At 42.3% G+C, this 18,454-nt stretch overlaps 1 protein-coding gene across 1 annotated transcript in view; it reads right to left on the bottom strand.

Moving 5' to 3' along the window:
- Positions 1-549: 549 nt before the first annotated feature.
- The window catches only part of LOC128540805 (SH3 and cysteine-rich domain-containing protein 2-like), a 36,456-nt gene continuing 18,551 nt past the window's right edge, over positions 550-18,454 (bottom strand). The window contains exons 7-11 of the mRNA XM_053510786.1: positions 17,900-17,955; positions 15,934-16,022; positions 14,433-14,484; positions 4,445-4,582; positions 550-2,356 (exon numbers count right to left, since the gene is read on the bottom strand). Of these exons, the coding sequence (XP_053366761.1) occupies positions 2,258-2,356; positions 4,445-4,582; positions 14,433-14,484; positions 15,934-16,022; positions 17,900-17,955 (434 nt within the window). The 3' untranslated portion in view covers positions 550-2,257. The remainder of the gene's footprint in view (positions 2,357-4,444; positions 4,583-14,432; positions 14,485-15,933; positions 16,023-17,899; positions 17,956-18,454) is intronic.

Below are 18,454 nucleotides of genomic sequence, written 5' to 3'. Positions count from 1 at the left end.
GCTGCCTGTCCCTGTGTGTGTCCGTGTATGGCTGTGTGAGTGTCTGAGAATAAGGCTCTCCTTGAGAGGACGAGGAGCTCGGCAGTCTGGAAGCGCGTTACAACAGAGGACTTACTCCTGGGACTCACTAGGAACCAGCTGATGTTTCCTGGGCACCTCACGAGGACCACCACCGGCTGCACCCTGATACAGGTGTTTCTGCAGGAGAAGGTGCAGTCTGTAGCTGATGATAGAAAATTCTAGACTGACCTTCTCAGCCACCAGCAAAGGAAAAATGTCAAGATGAAAGAATAAATAGATCACTTACCTTAGATTAAACACTATCTATTTATCTACTCATCCTTCAAGCAATTCATCAATCTCTATTCATCTAACCTTTAATCTATCTATCTATCCATCCATCCATCCATCTATCTATCCTGATCAGTATCTGACAGATTCTCCTTTGCTGAAGTCATGAACATATTTATACAAGACAAATATAAATAAACACCAGTAAAAAGGAGAAAGCCAGAGTTCAGTGTGTAAAGTTTACGTCTTTTATTCTGCAGTTTGTCTCCAGATGTTCGGTTCAAGCTGAAACTGTAAAGTCAGGAGTAAAAAGACTCCCGTGAGTGGCATCACATTGAGATCCCTAAAGGTTTACACCGAGGTCAGAAAGTCCGGCACCAGCACAGATATAAATTTCAGTGTTTATCACAACCCATACAACAGTGCTGCAGAATTCTGGCTTCTGATTGGTCAGCAGGTGCTGACTGTACAGCTGGAATTCGTATGACAGATGCACACTTAGAATGGAAATGCACATTACGCGATTCATCCTCTTCAAGGCAGAGAAGAAGAAGACAGAGGCTGGAGAGGGAACCAGTGGAACCGGCTGGAACATTAGAACAGAACCTTGTTTTTTAGACGTAATCGCGAATTGCTGTGGCGTAAAACAGCCCGTGCATTCAGTGTACTCTGTGACGTTACAAGCTAGAGAGCTAGCTTGCTAAGATAACTGGCTGCTGAAAAAGAACAGCTAACATTAAAGAATCTAATTCTGATTTTGTGATCTTTTCCCCTGTCAGGCCAGTCGTTCCACTGAAGCTACTTACATGCTTTGGAGGGGTTTTTGCTATAACAGAGATTCAGCTTTTCAATTCTCAAACCACTCCTGTAATGCTAGCAGTTAGCACATAACATTATTGCAAAACAAGAATGCCAAAAACAAACAAACAAACAAACAAACAAACAAACAAACAAACTCCACCACTCATGGTTCACTCAATTTCTGGTAAATTCTACACAGATGACTTTAATGTGCATACGGTTATCTACAGTATATAAAGCGTATAACGGAGACGTTTAAACAGAGACGTTTGAGCCAATCAGCCAGTATACCTGAGGTCGCGTATCAGGCTCCGTTAAAACCATCGTCTAGTTTTCCGTAAGTTTTTTCTTGATCAAAAAGTAGTATTGTTTATTTTTTTTATTTCTCAAAAATCTGTAGTCTTTAGAAAATAGCTAATGCAGTTTAGCAGGAGCCCAAACGTTGGATGATGGTTGTAAGACAGTTGTAACTATGTTGTGATGGTAACACTGCTTTTGAAAGTTACAATAAGTTAAAATGATGTGGAAATCATTATTAATCAAGCATTATTAATACGGTGTTTAAACAGCATCCAGACCGCGTCATGTTCATACTCACAGAACAGATCTCGGTCCTTAAGTGTTGTTGTTGTTTATCCTTATGGTCATGAATTTACTAGCATCAACAGCACGCCCCCTAGTGGTCCCATGGTGGGCACGCGGTGCTCGATCACGCCGTCACTTTCGTTTAAAAAAACTAAAATAAATATGAACCCTATCACTCCTAGGCGTTTATGTTCAGTCTATGTTTTTCACAATGGGCTTCCCTTTAAGCCCCTCCCATTTCATGTTTTCCCATCATGCACCTATTAGTGCAAAAACAGTCCATGTATCTCTCTCTCTCTCTCTATGATGTTCACTCACACATGTGATTTGACGTGGATGCTGTTTGCTACTGTAATGTTACAGTGAACACACACACACATAAACACAAACACATGTCTAATCCAAAACTTGTCACATGCCGCTGAGGTCAGAGGTCAGAGTCAGTTGGTCTCAAAGCCGCGTGAAATGAAGTGAGCGAAGCGAGGGCACTTTCATTCCGGGATGCTTGCTGGTGTGTGAGAGTGTGTCCCTGCCGTTGTTGCGTGCGTGTGTGTGTGTGTCTGCATGGCAGGAAGGTTGTTCATATCTCCACTACACACTTGGAGGGTACGAGTCCTCTCTTCTTACCGCTGGTCAACTTGAAAAAGCCGTCCGTCTCCTCCGCTTTCCCGACGCAGATCTGAAACAGAACAAGTGCAGGTAGAGAGAGGAGGCTTATTGGAGTTCAGCGCACGCTCGTCCCTCACTTCCCCTAGGACAGGCTTCTCATTGTCGTGTCTAATCATTTATCAGCCTAAACATTTAGTGCATTAAGCACCGTTACAGATACTACAGTTACGTGTGCGGATCAGTCTGTTACATCATCATGCATGTCTTACTTTCTAAATAAGGGTATGCAAACTGAAGGAAATAAAGCTACTGTTCTTTCCTTCTGCACGCCAGCGGACGCATGTCGGAGCTGCACTAGCGCATGTTGTTCTCTTTATTCTCTTCATAATGAAAAATGAATAACCTAAAAGTCAAATATCCAAAAATAAGCAAGAGTCTGGAGAGAAACGCTGTGGCTCAGCGGGAAGACCTTCACTGCCACTTTAGGAGTTTTTAAGTGAAATCTCAGGCAGGATTCTGGGAAATCAATTTCAATTGAAAGAAAAACAGGATTATATAAAGGTTCACAGAAAGGCAAGTGTTTTCCTTTTAGCTGAGTTTATATTGTAACTAAATGGATGAATTCAATTGCTTGTACATGAAGAATTAAACACACTTTCTCCATAACTGTGAAAAGGGTTATTTTATTTTAAAAAGCAATGTAATAATTCTGTATAATAACTTAAAAAAATCACAAATTGTTAATATTTGGACCAAATCCCAAACTGTATACGATTGTACTTAACAGTGCATGATCACACCCTGAGTGTTATTGTGTTTTAGGTGAACTACAAGCATATAGCATTGACACCCTCACAGTTGTGAGATTAACCTGCATGGTGGAGACATGTTATAACTTGCAGTAACATTTCTACACCAGAGAGGGCGACATTTCAAAATCATAAGTTCTGTAGCTCTAATGGGAACTCCTTCGATGTTAAAATGCATGATCAAGCCATAGCACACTCGAGGTCGTGCTGAATATCAGCACGGCTATGATCTGGCCGTAGACACGAGGGTGCAGTGCGAGTACTAAAGATATCACAGCCGTGCTGATATTCAGTACAACAGCACGACCTCGAGTGTGATATCGCTTTTATACAACAGTTCCACAAACAATATTTATTACCAACAGATTATGATTTGTTTCTTTATTTAACCAGTTATTTAGCTCCACCCACACATCCTTCCGCACCTGGTGGAACTAACTAACCGCGACTGGCGGAACTGGCGACTGACAATTAGCGAGCAACAGTTAGTGTCATTAACAGGAGGTGAGAGTAGTTTTGAGCTCTTAACAGTACTACAGTCTGGAGCCAAAATAATAAACCATGGAGGTGGTGGACAGTCCTGAGAAACTTATCAGATTTACTTTACATTTCAACTTATTCCACTTTAGAATATGGAAAGCTAGTGCACTATGTAGAGTGTACAATCCCTTGTTCCACACACCAAGTAGTGCCCTTTAGGGGTTAGAGAGGGATTTGGAATTCAGCCTCGTGTTAGAAGCTAGTTAGCTTTGTAGCTAAGCGTTAGCCGTGAACAGAACGACACGGACGGTTCAGAGGCGATTCAGAAGGACTTAGAAGTGATGAGTGCAGAGACGGCGTGTTGTTTAAGACGCCATAACGTTATCAGATGTGTGTTCTTACTGAAAGTGCTTCTGTGACTGGGTGTGAATGTGGGTTTAGTCAGACAGCTGCTCTCTCCTCAGTACTGCGGACCGTACAGACCTACTCTCACCCACGCTGAGACACACAGGTAGTGTCATTAACCACTGGACAACACCTGGAACACGCCCACTCATACATATAGTTACACATCACAGTGCTGTTACTGTCTGTTATCAGCACTCGGAGAATAACGCCTCTCGTCCAATCAGATTACTTATTTAGAACTAATGATAATTAGACATACATTTCGTAATTTAATGTATGTACTTTATTTAGAAATTGATATAAGAGGAAATAGCTGATGCAGTGATGAAATAAAAAGATATTTGCCTCAAACATTAAACAAAGACTATAAGGAGAAAGGGAAAAGAATACCTGTTTAAAATTGTGTGTGTGATTGTGTGTGTATATATACACGTGAGAGAGAGATAAGAGAGAGCGCTCACCTGTAACTCTTTTACAGTCATTTGACCTATCTCACGGTTGCCTTGGAAACCCTGAGTGACCTTCCACACTCGTTCTCCAGGACGCACTCGCTGGACAAAGTTGGCGGGGAAAAATCCGACTTTGTCTCGACTCTTCCCCTGATAACCACGCATGCACGCACACACACACACAGACACACACACACGCACACACAAGATCAAGTAAGTCAGTCACCATAGCAATCCCCACCAGCAAGGTTCAGAGATGTTTTTTTGTTCTCTACACTGTATGAGTCACAACACACTCCGTCAAATTAAATAACCATCAAACAGGTCAGAGGAGCAGAGTTATGTTTTATTTCCGAGCATTTCCCAAGGTGAAGTTTTACTGTGTTTAGCAACATCTACACTTTTAGGGAGAATATTTCTTCGAATCAAATGAAGTAATTCTAATTGGAATAAAAGTAATATGTCTTTGAGAAATTCTAATCCATTCAATAGAAGATGATGAAATGGAGCCATGCTGTGTCATGGGAACAGTAATTGTGTTTCTGCTGCTCTCTCTAATTACCCATCAGGAGATGCTTCCTGCTAAGGGATGCTGGGAGATGAACCTTCCAGCTCTGTGTAAGGGAGTCGAATTTCCCTCACCATGGCTTCTTGGAAGATACAACACTACCCATGGCTCCACATCATGATGTCCTGGCTCACAAGCCTGCATGATTATGGATGGAAAGTCACCCAGAGACACACAAGTCAGGAAGACCTCCGGGAGCAGACACGATTTCCCAATTCAAAAGTAGGCTCAAGACGCATCTCTTTAATCTGGCATACGCGTAACACATCCCATAACCTCATACTCCAGTACACCTATCCTGAATGGCAACTACGCTAATTCTCTGCATCTTTTCTGTATTTTTCTACCCATCCTGAGACATCTGGAGATTGTGCCAGCTTCAGTAGACAAAGGCCAACCCTGCGAGGTTTCTAAAGCATCTTGAGAGGGACCTGCTCCAGCTAGATTCTGCTTTATGATGGCTGGAGCTACACATCCTGCTCCTGTGCTTCCAGTGATCTGACCCCATCTGCCCTCTGCACCTACTGCTGAACTGAATCTACACAACTTCTGATATATTGAACTTTCACCTGCACAACACACTTGATGTTATTTCTATCTGTTATCACCCAGATGAGGATGGGTTCCCTGTTGAGTCTGGTTCCTCTCAAGGTTTCTTCCTATTGCCATCTCAGGGAGTTTTTCCTTGCCACTGTCGCCGTCACCCTTGGCTTGCTCATCAGAGACATTTCATTCATCATTCATTCATTTAATTATTATCTAGACACATTTTTCTCACACATACACACTTCCAAATATTTTCTTTTCTTTTCTTTCTTAAAAAAAAAAAAAAAAAAAAAAATCTTTCATTTTTTTCTTGTGAAGCTGCTTTGGGACAATGACCATTGTTAAAAGCGCTATATAAATAAAATTGAATTAAATTGAATTGAACCTCGTTGAGTTCGTCAGGCTGCTCAAGGTCCCTCTTGAACACCTTTCAGAGGGGGGGGGGGGTCAATCTGGAAACCTCTACAGCCCAGCTCCCTGGAGAGGTCAACATGGCAACCTCCACTGCCTTGCTCCCTGAGGGGTTCCACCTGAGATCCTTCACAGAATTACTTTCTGTGGAGGTCAAGCTTATGAGAACACAATCAATGTTTCAAGTAGAGGTTGTTATGGCAGCCTCCATTTCATTTTTTTCAGGGGATAAATAAATTTACATTTGGGCATTTGGCAGACTTCCAGAGCGACTTACGGAAGTGCTTTGTAGTTTTCATTATTGTATAGATCCTAAATAACTGGCCTCTCCTGCCAGACTCCCACACTATGCACAAGCCACCTTACCATGTCATATTTCACGCAGGTGTCTGCCAGGGCCCCGCAAGGGTGGCTTCCTCAGCAAGATTTCCGCAAGACCCTGACAGTGTGCTCTCTTGTAGCCCATTCCAGCTAGACGTTGAAGAGGTTTCTGCCTTCCCACCCTGCTCTGTCAAAGACATCTTCTCAGTGTTGCCCCTCCATTGCTTCATTAAGAATTTAACTCCCAAGCTCGCCTTCCTATGGACTTTGCTTCCTTCTATGGCAGCCTTGTCATTGGGACAGCTGGCACCATGCTGTATAATGACTGTCTTGGACCACCTTTGGAGTTTGTTTGGTGCCTGAGGACTCATGTTTTAGATGGGAGAGATCAGTCAGATTAGCGCCTGCAGCTCCCAACCCTACAGGTCAGTAACCACTTACTTATGTTCTTTATATTCTGTGTTTTTGTTTGTCCTATATGTCATGATTTATACTGCTTTGGGGTTGGTCTCCTTTCTTTTTACTCTATGTCACTTATGCGCTCATGCTAGTAAGCCCTGTCTGAGTCTCACAGGGTTCACCATGCTGAATAGAATGAAGTTGTGTTTGGCTTGTGTACTTTGGTGTCTATGGGTCAAGTTTAGGATTAAAACATGGCGGTCAACATTGCATCTGAGAGGAGTCCGCTGTTGGGCCACGGCCTTTGTTACTGACCACCACTATCACACACTATTACTCTGGACTGCAATTGTTTCTCATCTTGCTCATCCTCTCAACACGACAGCGAAAATAACACGGCATAGATAAAAGTAAAGATGGCGACTGAAATATAATAGCTTTTTATTACCTTAAACCTTGGTTATAAAACCACAGTCAAGATTGTGAATCTCCCTAATTCTGTGGTTCCTGCCTGTGGTACATACTTTTATTTAAATATTTGTTGTAGGCTGACACATTTATTCCATGTTTCTAGAGCTCTTCATGTTATTCTGTACAAGAGAGAGACGTGGTACTGACTGGACTGTGCCCCTGGCCTGTTCTGTCAATCAACTGTCACTGTCTGTCTGTCTGAAATATCTGAACACGACTGGCATCCTTTATTTTTTGGCTGTATTGTACCTTTTATCAAACACAGGCTCAGTAACTGACACATTTTCTTATGCACAGCATACGACATACGTGGCCACATCATTTTCTATACTTCCGATCCTGCACCGGGTCATGGAAAGACTTGCGTCGGTCACACACACACACACTATGGGTAATTTGTAAATGGCAATTCTAAACATCTAATCTGCATGTCTATAGACTGCGAGAGGAAACCAGAGCACATGGAGGAAGCCCACCAAGCACGGAGAGAACCTACAAACTCCACACACACAAACCCAAAGCAGGAATCGAACCCTCTACCCTGGAGGTGCCAGGGCCCATACCGCCCCACCTAACAATATTTCAGTACATTTACTTTAGTATTGGGGTGGGTCACATTCCCAAACATCACATTGAAAAATGCTGGATGTAAATGCTGACGGGATGTACGGTACTACGAAGCTCTACCGAAGCTCTCTGTTTTTCCTTGTAATGATGTAGAATCATCATTTAAGTAAATAGGAACTTTGGACCAGTTTGTACAAATATACCATATATATCTATTGGAGCTCTGGATTATTTTTTAAAACATTTTAACGAATTTGGATCAAGTCCACATCCTCCCACAAGCTTTCTAAGAAAAATACAGCTGACAAGAAAACAGCACTTCCTATTTTTTTTCTGTATTTATATTTATTTTGTCCGGCATGTTCGTGACGTCTTTTCTGTGTAAAATATTAAATGAAAATAGAGTTGTACAAGGTGAAACACTTGATTTTTACTGAAAACCAGTAAAGTGCTTGTATTTAAGAGATAATAAATTACATTCCAGACTGAGGCAATGACGAAATAATAAATTAAACCCTCCACCATCAGCGCAAAGTCCTTGTAGAGCCGTGAGAGGCGCAAATATTTCCCTTGTTAAAGTCTTCATGAATAACGTGATGGAGGATGAAAAATATTTAAAGTGAAGAAGATATAATAATCTCCATTTAAAAGCAAAAATGTCTTTGTAACGAGTATCTATGAAATCATTTTCATTAAACAATGACAACTTCTGTTCAAATAATAAACTTAAGGAATCGTTTTCAGTACGAAAACCCACACAAGACTGTCAAAAAATCTGAAATCTTGCAGTCAGTATGGGAGTTTAAAATACTAAATACACATACTAAATCCTTAGCCTGACTTTGGAGCATTAATAAGTCAGGATTGACTGCCTTGTACAGTAGATTATTTTTCGGTGTGAAACAGACAGCCAGGTTTGGCCTTAGGGAGAGTTTACATCATGCTGAATGACTCATCTGGTAGTCTTGGTATATTTATAAGTAAAAATGTATTATTAATAATAATAATAATAATAATACTGTCCATCTAGTGAAAATGTGTGGAATTTATTATTTTTATAAAACATTTCATCTTCTGACGTCTTATCTTTTTACAGTTATAATAAAACTCCATAGCAGAAAGTTCCAGGCAGTTTGATTGACAGTTCTACATCTCTGGTGGTGAAAATGCGAATAAGACTTCAGAGACGCTGGATTTTTCCAGCATTAGGACAGGAAAAGTACAACACTGAAAGCTTGGTGGATGGATTTTATACACAGGGCCTGAGTATAAAACACAGAATTAGACTGTGAACATGAGTGTTCCCAAAAACCAACTCATTTAATAAGTACGGTACTGTATCTTGTGTTATATACAGATTATATAATGAGATCGATGCATTAGGAGAAAATAACTCAGTGTGTTGATTCTTTTAATGAGAATCCACACCTTAAAGCCTTTTATCTATTCAAGTTGAAGACAGGCTCATTAATTTTTCATAATGTACAGATTTATTCCTTTATGGTCTTTGTTCATGAATGAGGACTTAAAATACAGCAGAGACGGAGCAAAAGCGAAGAACGGACTCTAAAAGTCTTGCTTAAAACTCATTTTTTTTATATCACCAAAAGCCACCAAGAAGAAGCTGGATGATGACCATGAAAGGGGATTGGGATGAACAGCCCAGCAGGATGGAAACACAGAACACGGAGTAGGAGTGCAGCCTGATCTGCAAAAACCTGGCGAGACGCAGTTGGAGCCAGTAATGACGTCACCTCCAGTGCCAAGAACATTTGCATAGAACAGACATCAGCTCTAGGTAAAGTGGTTAAGTGCTAGCAAGGCGAAGACCTGATCCACATGATGAGAACATGTATAGAATCATTTGGAAGCCAACAGATTTGGAACAGAGGAGAGATCGACCAACAAGACCCCCTTGTAGGTTGAACCAGAGGGCAGCTAAGATCAGCCAACTATGGCGAGAGCTGAGATCACTGAAGTGCCAGCATAAGAGAGCAGGTAAACATGAGCTGAAGGAGTTGTTACATGGCTTTAACAACTACGTCAGTGCCGAGGTTCACTGCCAGTTGGATTTACAAGGGTATAGAGAGGTTTATGATCCGGGCTTGGGTGTGCTTTAAGGTCTCTGGTACTGTAAATCCTCTTCTTCTTTGGTAGGCACTCCAATGCCCAACTTTTTCTCAAATCTATTAATAGTCTAGGCAGAATGGTGGTGCAGTGGTTAGCACTGTCATCTTGCACCTCCAGATTCTGGGTTCGATTCCCACCTCAGGGTCTGCGTGCATGGGGTTTCTCCCTGTGCTTGGTGGGTTTACTCAGGATACTCAGGTTTCCTTCTACGGTCCAAAGACATGCAGGTTAGGCTAATTGGCGTTCTTGAAACTAGCCATAGTGTGTGATTGAGTGTGTGAGTGTGTGTTTGCCCTACAATGGACAGGCACCCTGTCCAAGGTGTACCCGGGTGTCCAAGGTGTATAAAACATCCGAGCACCTCATCCCCCCAACACTGTTCTCATACACCACAACACTCAAGGCCAGGTGCGGTAATGAGAACTTCTGTTTCAGAAATGAGAATTTAAACACAGTGTGTCTGATTTTTTAAGTATCTTTTATGAATTTAATATTAATTTAAAATGTACTAACTGTTGATATTTTGCTTAGTGGTTAGCACTGTCGCCTTGCACTTCCAGGGTCCGGGTTCGATTCCCGTCTCTGTGTGCATGGAGTTGGCATGTTCTCCCCGTGCTTGGTGGGTTTCCTCCGGGTACTCCGGGTTCCTGAATTCCCAAATTGCCCGTACTGTGCGAATGAGTGTGAGTGTATGTGTGTGTGCCCTGTGATGAATTGGCACCCTGTCCAGGGTGTACCCTGCCTCATGCCCTAAGCCTCCTGGGATAGGCTCCAAGCCCACTGCAACACTGAATACAGGATAAATCGGTAGACAGTGAGTGAGAGTGTGAGGGTGATATTTTGTTTTATGATTTGTTTCATTGTAGACAGTCAGCAAGTGAGAAAAAAAGCTTTAGCGAAGGCCAGATTAAATTATACAGCAGCCCAGAACTGCTTGAGGAGAACAGAAGGAAGAACCTGAGCAAATAATCAACAAACCCCCTACAGTGTTAAATTCATCATCTCTCTCCACCTGTCCCTATCTTCTGCATACTCAACACATGCACTCACTAGCCTCATATCTTCAGTTATTACTGTACATCCATATAAAGGCTCCCCGAGACCCTGCATACAGGATAAAGCAGAATAGATGATGAGTGAGTGAGTGAGTATTAATAGTGTTAATTGAATTGCTCCCTGAGGAACACTGTATCCGTTCAGCCATGACTGTAGTTTCTGGTCCCAGTGGACAAATCAAGTATGCCAGAGAAGTTCAAAGTTTGGATTTACCAGCATAGCATCCCATCACATTTCTTGCTGTCTGTGCTTGTGTACAGTTGAGAGCTTTAAGAAGGACCACTACTTCTTAGGGCACCCCTGCATAACAACAAATCCAACAACCCAAAAAAAGTTCAAATCAGCATCAAAGTGAGGACCAAGATCAAGTGGACAGGAAAGGAGCCAGTAGAACCGGTGAAGTTAGAAACAAGACAGTAGTTTGATCAGTTGTTTTAGACAGGGCTGGTCTCGGTAGCATCTCAATACCATGCTAGGGCAAGGAGAGCTGCAGGTTCCTAGGAGGAGGACCAGAAAAGGGATGGGCAAGGAGGAAGACAGCATGAAAGATGGACAAGAGTACACAGTCTAAACTCTGGCTGGCCAATACCCAATCCATATAGATCCTAGTCCAGTCTTAGCTGGTATACTGGGAGCAAAATGAAATGTAGACCAACTCAGGCTTTCTAAATACATTGCCATAACAGGAGCTTTATTTTCCAGAAAACAATGCTTAGGCTAGAAATGAGTCTCTGTCAGAAACAAACCAAATAGTCAGGCGAGAGCTGACGTCCTACATCCATAAAGGAAGATAATGAGCAAACCAGAGCAAACCAGTCTTGGTTCTTAAGTGCAGGGCTGAAGGACTTAATTTGGGTAAACAAACCTGACCGGGTCACCTGGATGGTATTTGATGCTGACCACAGGGGACATCAATAACAGCTCCTCTAACTGCATAAGAACTGTCATAGTTACACCACTTCGGACGCTGCTCCTATTTGATGTGCCACTGATTATGTCACTCTATCTCCTTGCTCAGCCAGAAACATCGCTCCTTCCCTACCATGCCAGAACCCCCTACCGCAAACTCCTCAGAGGACATCTCTCCTCCTTCTGGCGTTGCTATGCATGTTCCTCCTCCTCTGGTTCTGCCGTGGTGACCAACACTCTGCTCTCAGACTTCTTTCACTGACTTCCATACTGCAGGAAACTTCTCTTATTATTCCTGTGTACAGTGGTGTGAAAAACTATTTGCCCCTTTCCTGATTTCTTATTCTTTTGCATGTTTGTCACACAAAATGTTTCTGATCATCAAACACATTTAACTATTAGTCATAGATAACACAAGTAAACACAAAATGCAGTTTTTAAATGATGGTGTTTATTATTTAGGGAGAAAAAAAATCCAAACCTACATGGCCCTGTGTGAAAAAGTAATTGCCCCCTGAACCTAATAACTGGTTGGGCCACCCTTAGCAGCAATAACTGCAATCAAGCGTTTGCGATAACTTGCAACGAGTCTTTTACACCGCTCTGGAGGAATTTTGGCCCACTCATCTTTGCAGAATTGTTGTAATTTAGCTTTATTTGAGGGTTTTCTAGCATGAACCGCCTTTTTAAGGTCATGCCACAACATCTCAATAGGACTCAGGTCAGGACTTTGACTAGGCCACTCCAAAGTCTTCATTTTGTTTTTCTTCAGCCATTCAGAGGTGGATTTGCTGGTGTGTTTTGGGTCATTGTCCTGCTGCAGCACCCAAGATCGCTTCAGCTTGAGTTGACGAACAGATGGCCGGACATTCTCCTTCAGGATTTTTTGGTAGACAGTAGAATTCATGGTTCTATCTATTACAGCAAGCCTTCCAGGTCCTGAAGCAGCAAAACAACCCCAGACCATCACACTACCACCACCATATTTTACTGTTGGTATGATGTTCTTTTTCTGAAATGCTGTGTTACTTTTACGCCAGATGTAACGGGACACGCACCTTCCAAAAAGTTCAACTTTTGTCTCGTCGGTCCACAAGGTATTTTCCCAAAAGTCTTGGCAATCATTGAGATGTTTTTTAGCAAAATTGAGACGAGCCTTAATGTTCTTTTTGCTTAAAAGTGGTTTGGCCTTGAAAATCTGCCATGCAGGCCGTTTTTGCCCAGTCTCTTTCTTATGGTGGAGTCGTGAACACTGACCTTAATTGAGGCAAGTGAGGCCTGCAGTTCTTTAGATGTTGTCCTGGGGTCTTTTGTGGCCTCTCGGATGAGTTGTCTCTGCGCTCTTGGGGTAATTTTGGTCGGCCGGCCACTCCTGGGAAGGTTCACCACTGTTCCATGTTTTTGCCATTTGTGGATAATGGCTCTCACTGTGGTTCGCTGGAGTCCCAAAGCTTTAGAAATGGCTTTATAACCTTTACCAGACTGATAGATCTCAATTACTTTTGTTCTCATTTGTTCCTGAATTTCTTTGGATCTTGGCATGATGTCTAGCTTTTGAGGTGCTTTTGGTCTACTTCTCTGTGTCAGGTAGCTCCTATTTAAGTGATTTCTTAATTGAAACAGGTGTGGCAGTAATCAGGCCTGGGGGTGACTACAGAAATTGAACTCAGGTGTGATAAACCACAGTTAAGTTATTTTTTAACAAGGGGGGTAATCACTTTTTCACACAGGGCCATGTAGATTTGGAGTTTTTTTTCTCTCTTAATAACGTAAACCTTCATTTAAAAACTGCATTTTGTGTTCAATTATGTTATCTTTGACTAATAGTAAACGGTTTTTGATGAGCAGAAACATTTAAGTGTGACAAACATGCAAAAGAATAAGAAATCAGGAAGGGGGCAAATAGTTTTTCACACCACTGTATATAAATTGGCACTAGAGTAACAGACATGTTTACCGCTTTTGTGTTTTACGATTGTTTTAATGGCACCAGGACTGACCATTTTCATGCATACCTTGCAACCACGTCTAACAGAATAAACAAATTAATTAATAGATAACAGAAGATGTCATGGTAAAACTTTGTAGTTCTGAAAGTTTCTTCCAGAACACACAGGCTTTCTAAAGACGTCATCAGCTCCTGGGAATTAAAGCACTCTGGGAGTTGGCTCTGAAAATTCACTTCTCTATCGTCTAGTAATTACCATGGAACGTTTTTCTTTTTTTCTTTATTTCAAACCTCCAATAAGATTATACTAAATATTGAGAAAATGAGCTGCTTTTGGACCGATAATATCATGAAGTTTATTTTGGTCACGTTTGTGACTTTGAATGTTTGAAGTTTTTTCTTGTTAAAAGTAGAAAGATGGTGCTCTGGGAATTGAGCTCAGTGCGTTATGCTTATGTTCATTGCTTTAGTCCCCATGGCCCCTAGACAGTCTGTGTGACCTTTAAAATAATGGAGGAACAGAAATGGTCTCTTCGCTGTTGAGATCCTGAGGAAATCCTGCGAGTCCAACATGTTCACGTTGTGCTGTGAAAAGTTGTGACACCTTCAAAACAAGAGTTTTAAACACGGCATGTCAGTGGTGTTGAGACGAAGCTGTCTTGTGCTGGGCTTACCTTCCACCAGTCCTCGTTTGAGTCGTCGAGGACCTGGACACGATCGCCCGGCCTTTACGCAAACATCGAGAGAAAAGAGGAGGTATGTTTAAACATTACAGGAAAAATTATTACATCATAATTATAATTATAGTAATAAAAAAACTGATAGGAAAGATAGAAATCTGCAAAAATGCCCAAACACCAGTTGAAATGTGGGCGTGGTCTAATATTATACAAAAGTATTCGCACCCCTTGAACTTTCCCACATTTTATTACGTTACAACCACAAACGTAAAAGTGTTTTATTTTGGTTTTATGTGACAGACCAACACAAAGTGGCTCATAATTGTGAAAATGAAATAAAATGATAAATAGTTTTTTAAATGTTTTACGAATAAAAATCTGAAAAGTGTGACTAGCGTTGTGTTCAGCCCCCTTTACTCTGAGACCCCTAAATCCCGTTTGCAGTTTGTGACGAGCCATGTGGAACCACAAACTGGACTTCTTATGGCTTTCTTCTCGTCGCTCTTCCATGAAGGCCAGACTTGTGGAGGTCAGGACTAATAGTTGTGCTGTGGACAGATTGTCCCACCTGAGCTGTGGATCTCTGCAGCTCCTCCAGAGTTCCCATGAGCCTCTTGACTGCTCCTCTGATTAATGCTCTCCTTGCCCGGCCTGTCAGTTTAGGTGGACGTCCATGTCTTGGTAGGTTTGCAGTTGTGCCGTACTCTTTCTATTTTTGGATGATGGATTGAACGGCGCTCTGTGAGATGTTCAAAGCTTGGGATATTTTTTACAACCGAACCCTGCTTTAAACTTCTTCACACTTCATCCCTGACCTGTCTGGTGTGTTCCTTGGGCTTCATGATGCTGCTTGTTCACTAATGTTCTCTAACAAACCTCTGAGAGCTTCACAGAACAGCTGTGTTTATACTCAGGTTAAATTACTCACAGATGGACTCTAGTTACTAATTCGGTGACTTCTGAAGGTGATTGCTTCCACGGGATGTTAGTCAGGGGTGTCAGAATAAAGGGGGTGAATTCCATGTTGGTGGCTGTAACCTGACGAGATGTGGAGAAGTTTCTGTACACCGACTCTGTCCCTAATGACACCTTTGATTCACTCTGTGCAGGACGTTAACCGGATTTCATGAAGGAACTAAAGGAAAACACATTTAACAGTGAATACGTGTGATTTGGTGCCAACTGAGATGGTTCACAGGGTCTGATCATGTTGTGTTTTAGCAAAAGAGTTGAAGCCTGAAATGATGCGACGGTATTTTCGATGCAGAGCAGAAACACAGAAGAAGATCTTGTGGGATTTCAGTTGCTCTTTATTCCCTCATCAAAATTTCATAGTGCAGTGAGACCTGATAATGACTGTGTGTGTGTGTGTGTGTGTCAGTAACAGGAGGTGAAAACTAATCCACACAAGGACAGACAAAAAGACCACACACACCCACACACGCGCACACACACACACACACACACACACACACACACACACACAGTTACTTACTGAAGCTCGAGGTCGTTTTTCTCTTGAGGCAGGAACTTGTACAACACGACATAGGTGTGAATGGCTCGAAGCTCAACACGCTTGGGGGGCTGAAAACACACACACACACACACACACACACACACACACACACACACAGATATCTGTTGTATTTGTCTGTATGTAATGTCGAGTACACTCTACAAAAATCTCCCCTGCTCAGCTGTTGTAATCGCTCGTGTCGCATGAGTGGGTCAGTCCACGACTTTACGTCCGCGAGGTCTCTGTCTCTCTCACTGTCTCTCTCACTGTCTCCCTCACTGTCTCCCTCACTGTCTCTCTGTCCCTGTCTCTCTCTCTCACTGTCTCTCTGTCTCTCTCTTTCTCACTGTCTCTCTCTCACTGTCTCTCTCTTTCTCTGTCTTTCTCTCTGTCTCTTTCTCACTGTCTCTGTCTCTCTCTGTCTTTCTCACTGTCTCTCTCTCTCACTGTCTCTCTCTTTCTCTGTCTTTCTCTCTGTCTCTTTCTCACTGTCTCTGTCTCTCACTGTCTCTGTCTTTCTCACTGTCTCTCTCTCTCTTACTGTCTCTCTCACTGTCTCTCTCTCTCCCTCCCTATCTCTCTCACTGTCTCTCCTTTCTCTGTCTTTCTCTCTGTCTCTGTCTCTCTGTCTGTCTCTGTCTCTCTCAGTGTCTCTCTCTCTCTCTGGCTGAAGTTCTGGTATTTTCGAGTACGGTTGAGATTCTTGCCAATCAATCATCTAGCGGGCGGCACCTCTATGCCAATGCGGCACCTCTCCCCCTCTGCCGCTCCCTGACCCCACGTGTCCTGCCCCCAATCCTGCCGGGTGTGTGTGAGATCCTCAGGAGACTCTCTGCATGATATTAATATGTTTTACAAAATGCTCCTGATTAAGGCTGCATCAAACTACTAGTACATGTTTCTTGGTATTTCCTGAAACTGATTTAGACTTTGACTCTGAAATGAGTGACGTCACCACATGACTACAGCAGTGTCCTGGGTGTCTTCACAGTCTTCATGGGCAGCAAACGTGTGTGTTCATGCACTGAGGCTACATCTCTTAAAAAGCACAAAATCTTACAGTCATCACCTTGTGAAGTGACTAAAACTCACAGACTTACAGAACAAATCTCGGCCCCGAACAATCAAGACCCTGTCAATGATGATCCTGTCCTTCTTTATCCATTTGTTTTTCTTCTCTTTCACTGGACTGTTTGTTCTTTGGCTTTCCCATGATCAAAATGAAATGAATTATAATTAAACAAATAAATTATAATTCAATTTTGAAAATTAAATTTCGTTTGAATGCATTTTTAATACTTTGCACTCAAGTTACACTGCTGTTTCACCAGAACATAATAAATACACACACACACACACACACATATATACAGCTGTTTGAGTCAAACTGGGACTTCTGATGAGAAATCTGGAGAATTAAGTCGAGAAAGTGTTTGACATTAAAATAAAACTTCTTAGCTGCAGTAAAACATCTGGACGGCGCAAAAACGTCAGTGACTAGCGATCGCGGCCGAGGCGGCTCGGAGCTCATCACAGTCGTTCACGTGAACATTCAGCACCTGATCCCTGAAAACTGTACACACACATTCACCCACACCACTCGCACGTTACAGGAACCCTGGGAGGTATCGTCACGTCCCCCGTACAGTCTCTCGCTCCAAGACACTTTATCGTGAAGTTCCTGGGAGGCCAGCGTTTCAGACATAAAGCTGCAATCCAAAAAGAAAACGTTCTACCTCGATGGTGTCCGAACACTAGTCACACACTGGGATAAGTGCATTAGTGTAGCAGGGGATTATATAGAGAGATAATCAGAAAGTCAAAAGTCAAAATCAAGTCCCGGTTTGACTTGAACGCCCCTTGTGTTCGTGTTTTATATATACCTATAAAATAATCCCTGACTTTTTGACAAAGTAGATTATTTACACACAAAAAAAACTCTCACCTGTAAACTGAGCTTGTCCTCTGTCTCACTCTTCTCACTCTCAGTCAGAGACACAACTGCAGAGACAGAGAGAGACAGAGAGAGACAGAGAAAGGGGGAAAGACAGAGAGAGACAGAAAGAGACAGAGAGACAGGAAGAGAGAAAGAAAGCGAGAGAAAGACAGAGACAGAGAGATAGAAAGAGAGCGAAAGACAGACAGAGAGACAGAAAGAGAGCAAAAGAGAGAAAGAGACAGAGAGACAGAAAGAGAGCGAGAGAGACAGAAAGAGACAGAGAGAGAAAAAAACAGAGAGACAGAAAAAGACAGAGAGAGCGAGAGAAAGACAGACAGAGAGACAGAAAGAGAGCGAGAGAAAGACAGAGACAGAGAGACATAAAGAGAGCGAGAGAGACAGAAAGAGAGCGAGAGAGACAGAAAGAGACAGAGACACAGAGACAGGGGAGAGACAGACAGAAAGAGAGTAAGAGAGACAGAAAGAGACAGAGAGACAAAAAGAGAGTAAGAGAGACAGAAAGAAACAGGGACAGAGAGGGAAACAGAAAGTGGTCTCTGT

The sequence above is a fragment of the Clarias gariepinus genome, chromosome 14 (assembly GCF_024256425.1).
Source record: "Clarias gariepinus isolate MV-2021 ecotype Netherlands chromosome 14, CGAR_prim_01v2, whole genome shotgun sequence".
In the NCBI taxonomy this organism is placed as follows: Eukaryota; Metazoa; Chordata; class Actinopteri; order Siluriformes; family Clariidae; genus Clarias; species Clarias gariepinus.
Note: the sequence above shows the minus strand (reverse complement) of the source record. Positions and strands in the feature narration are given on the sequence as shown.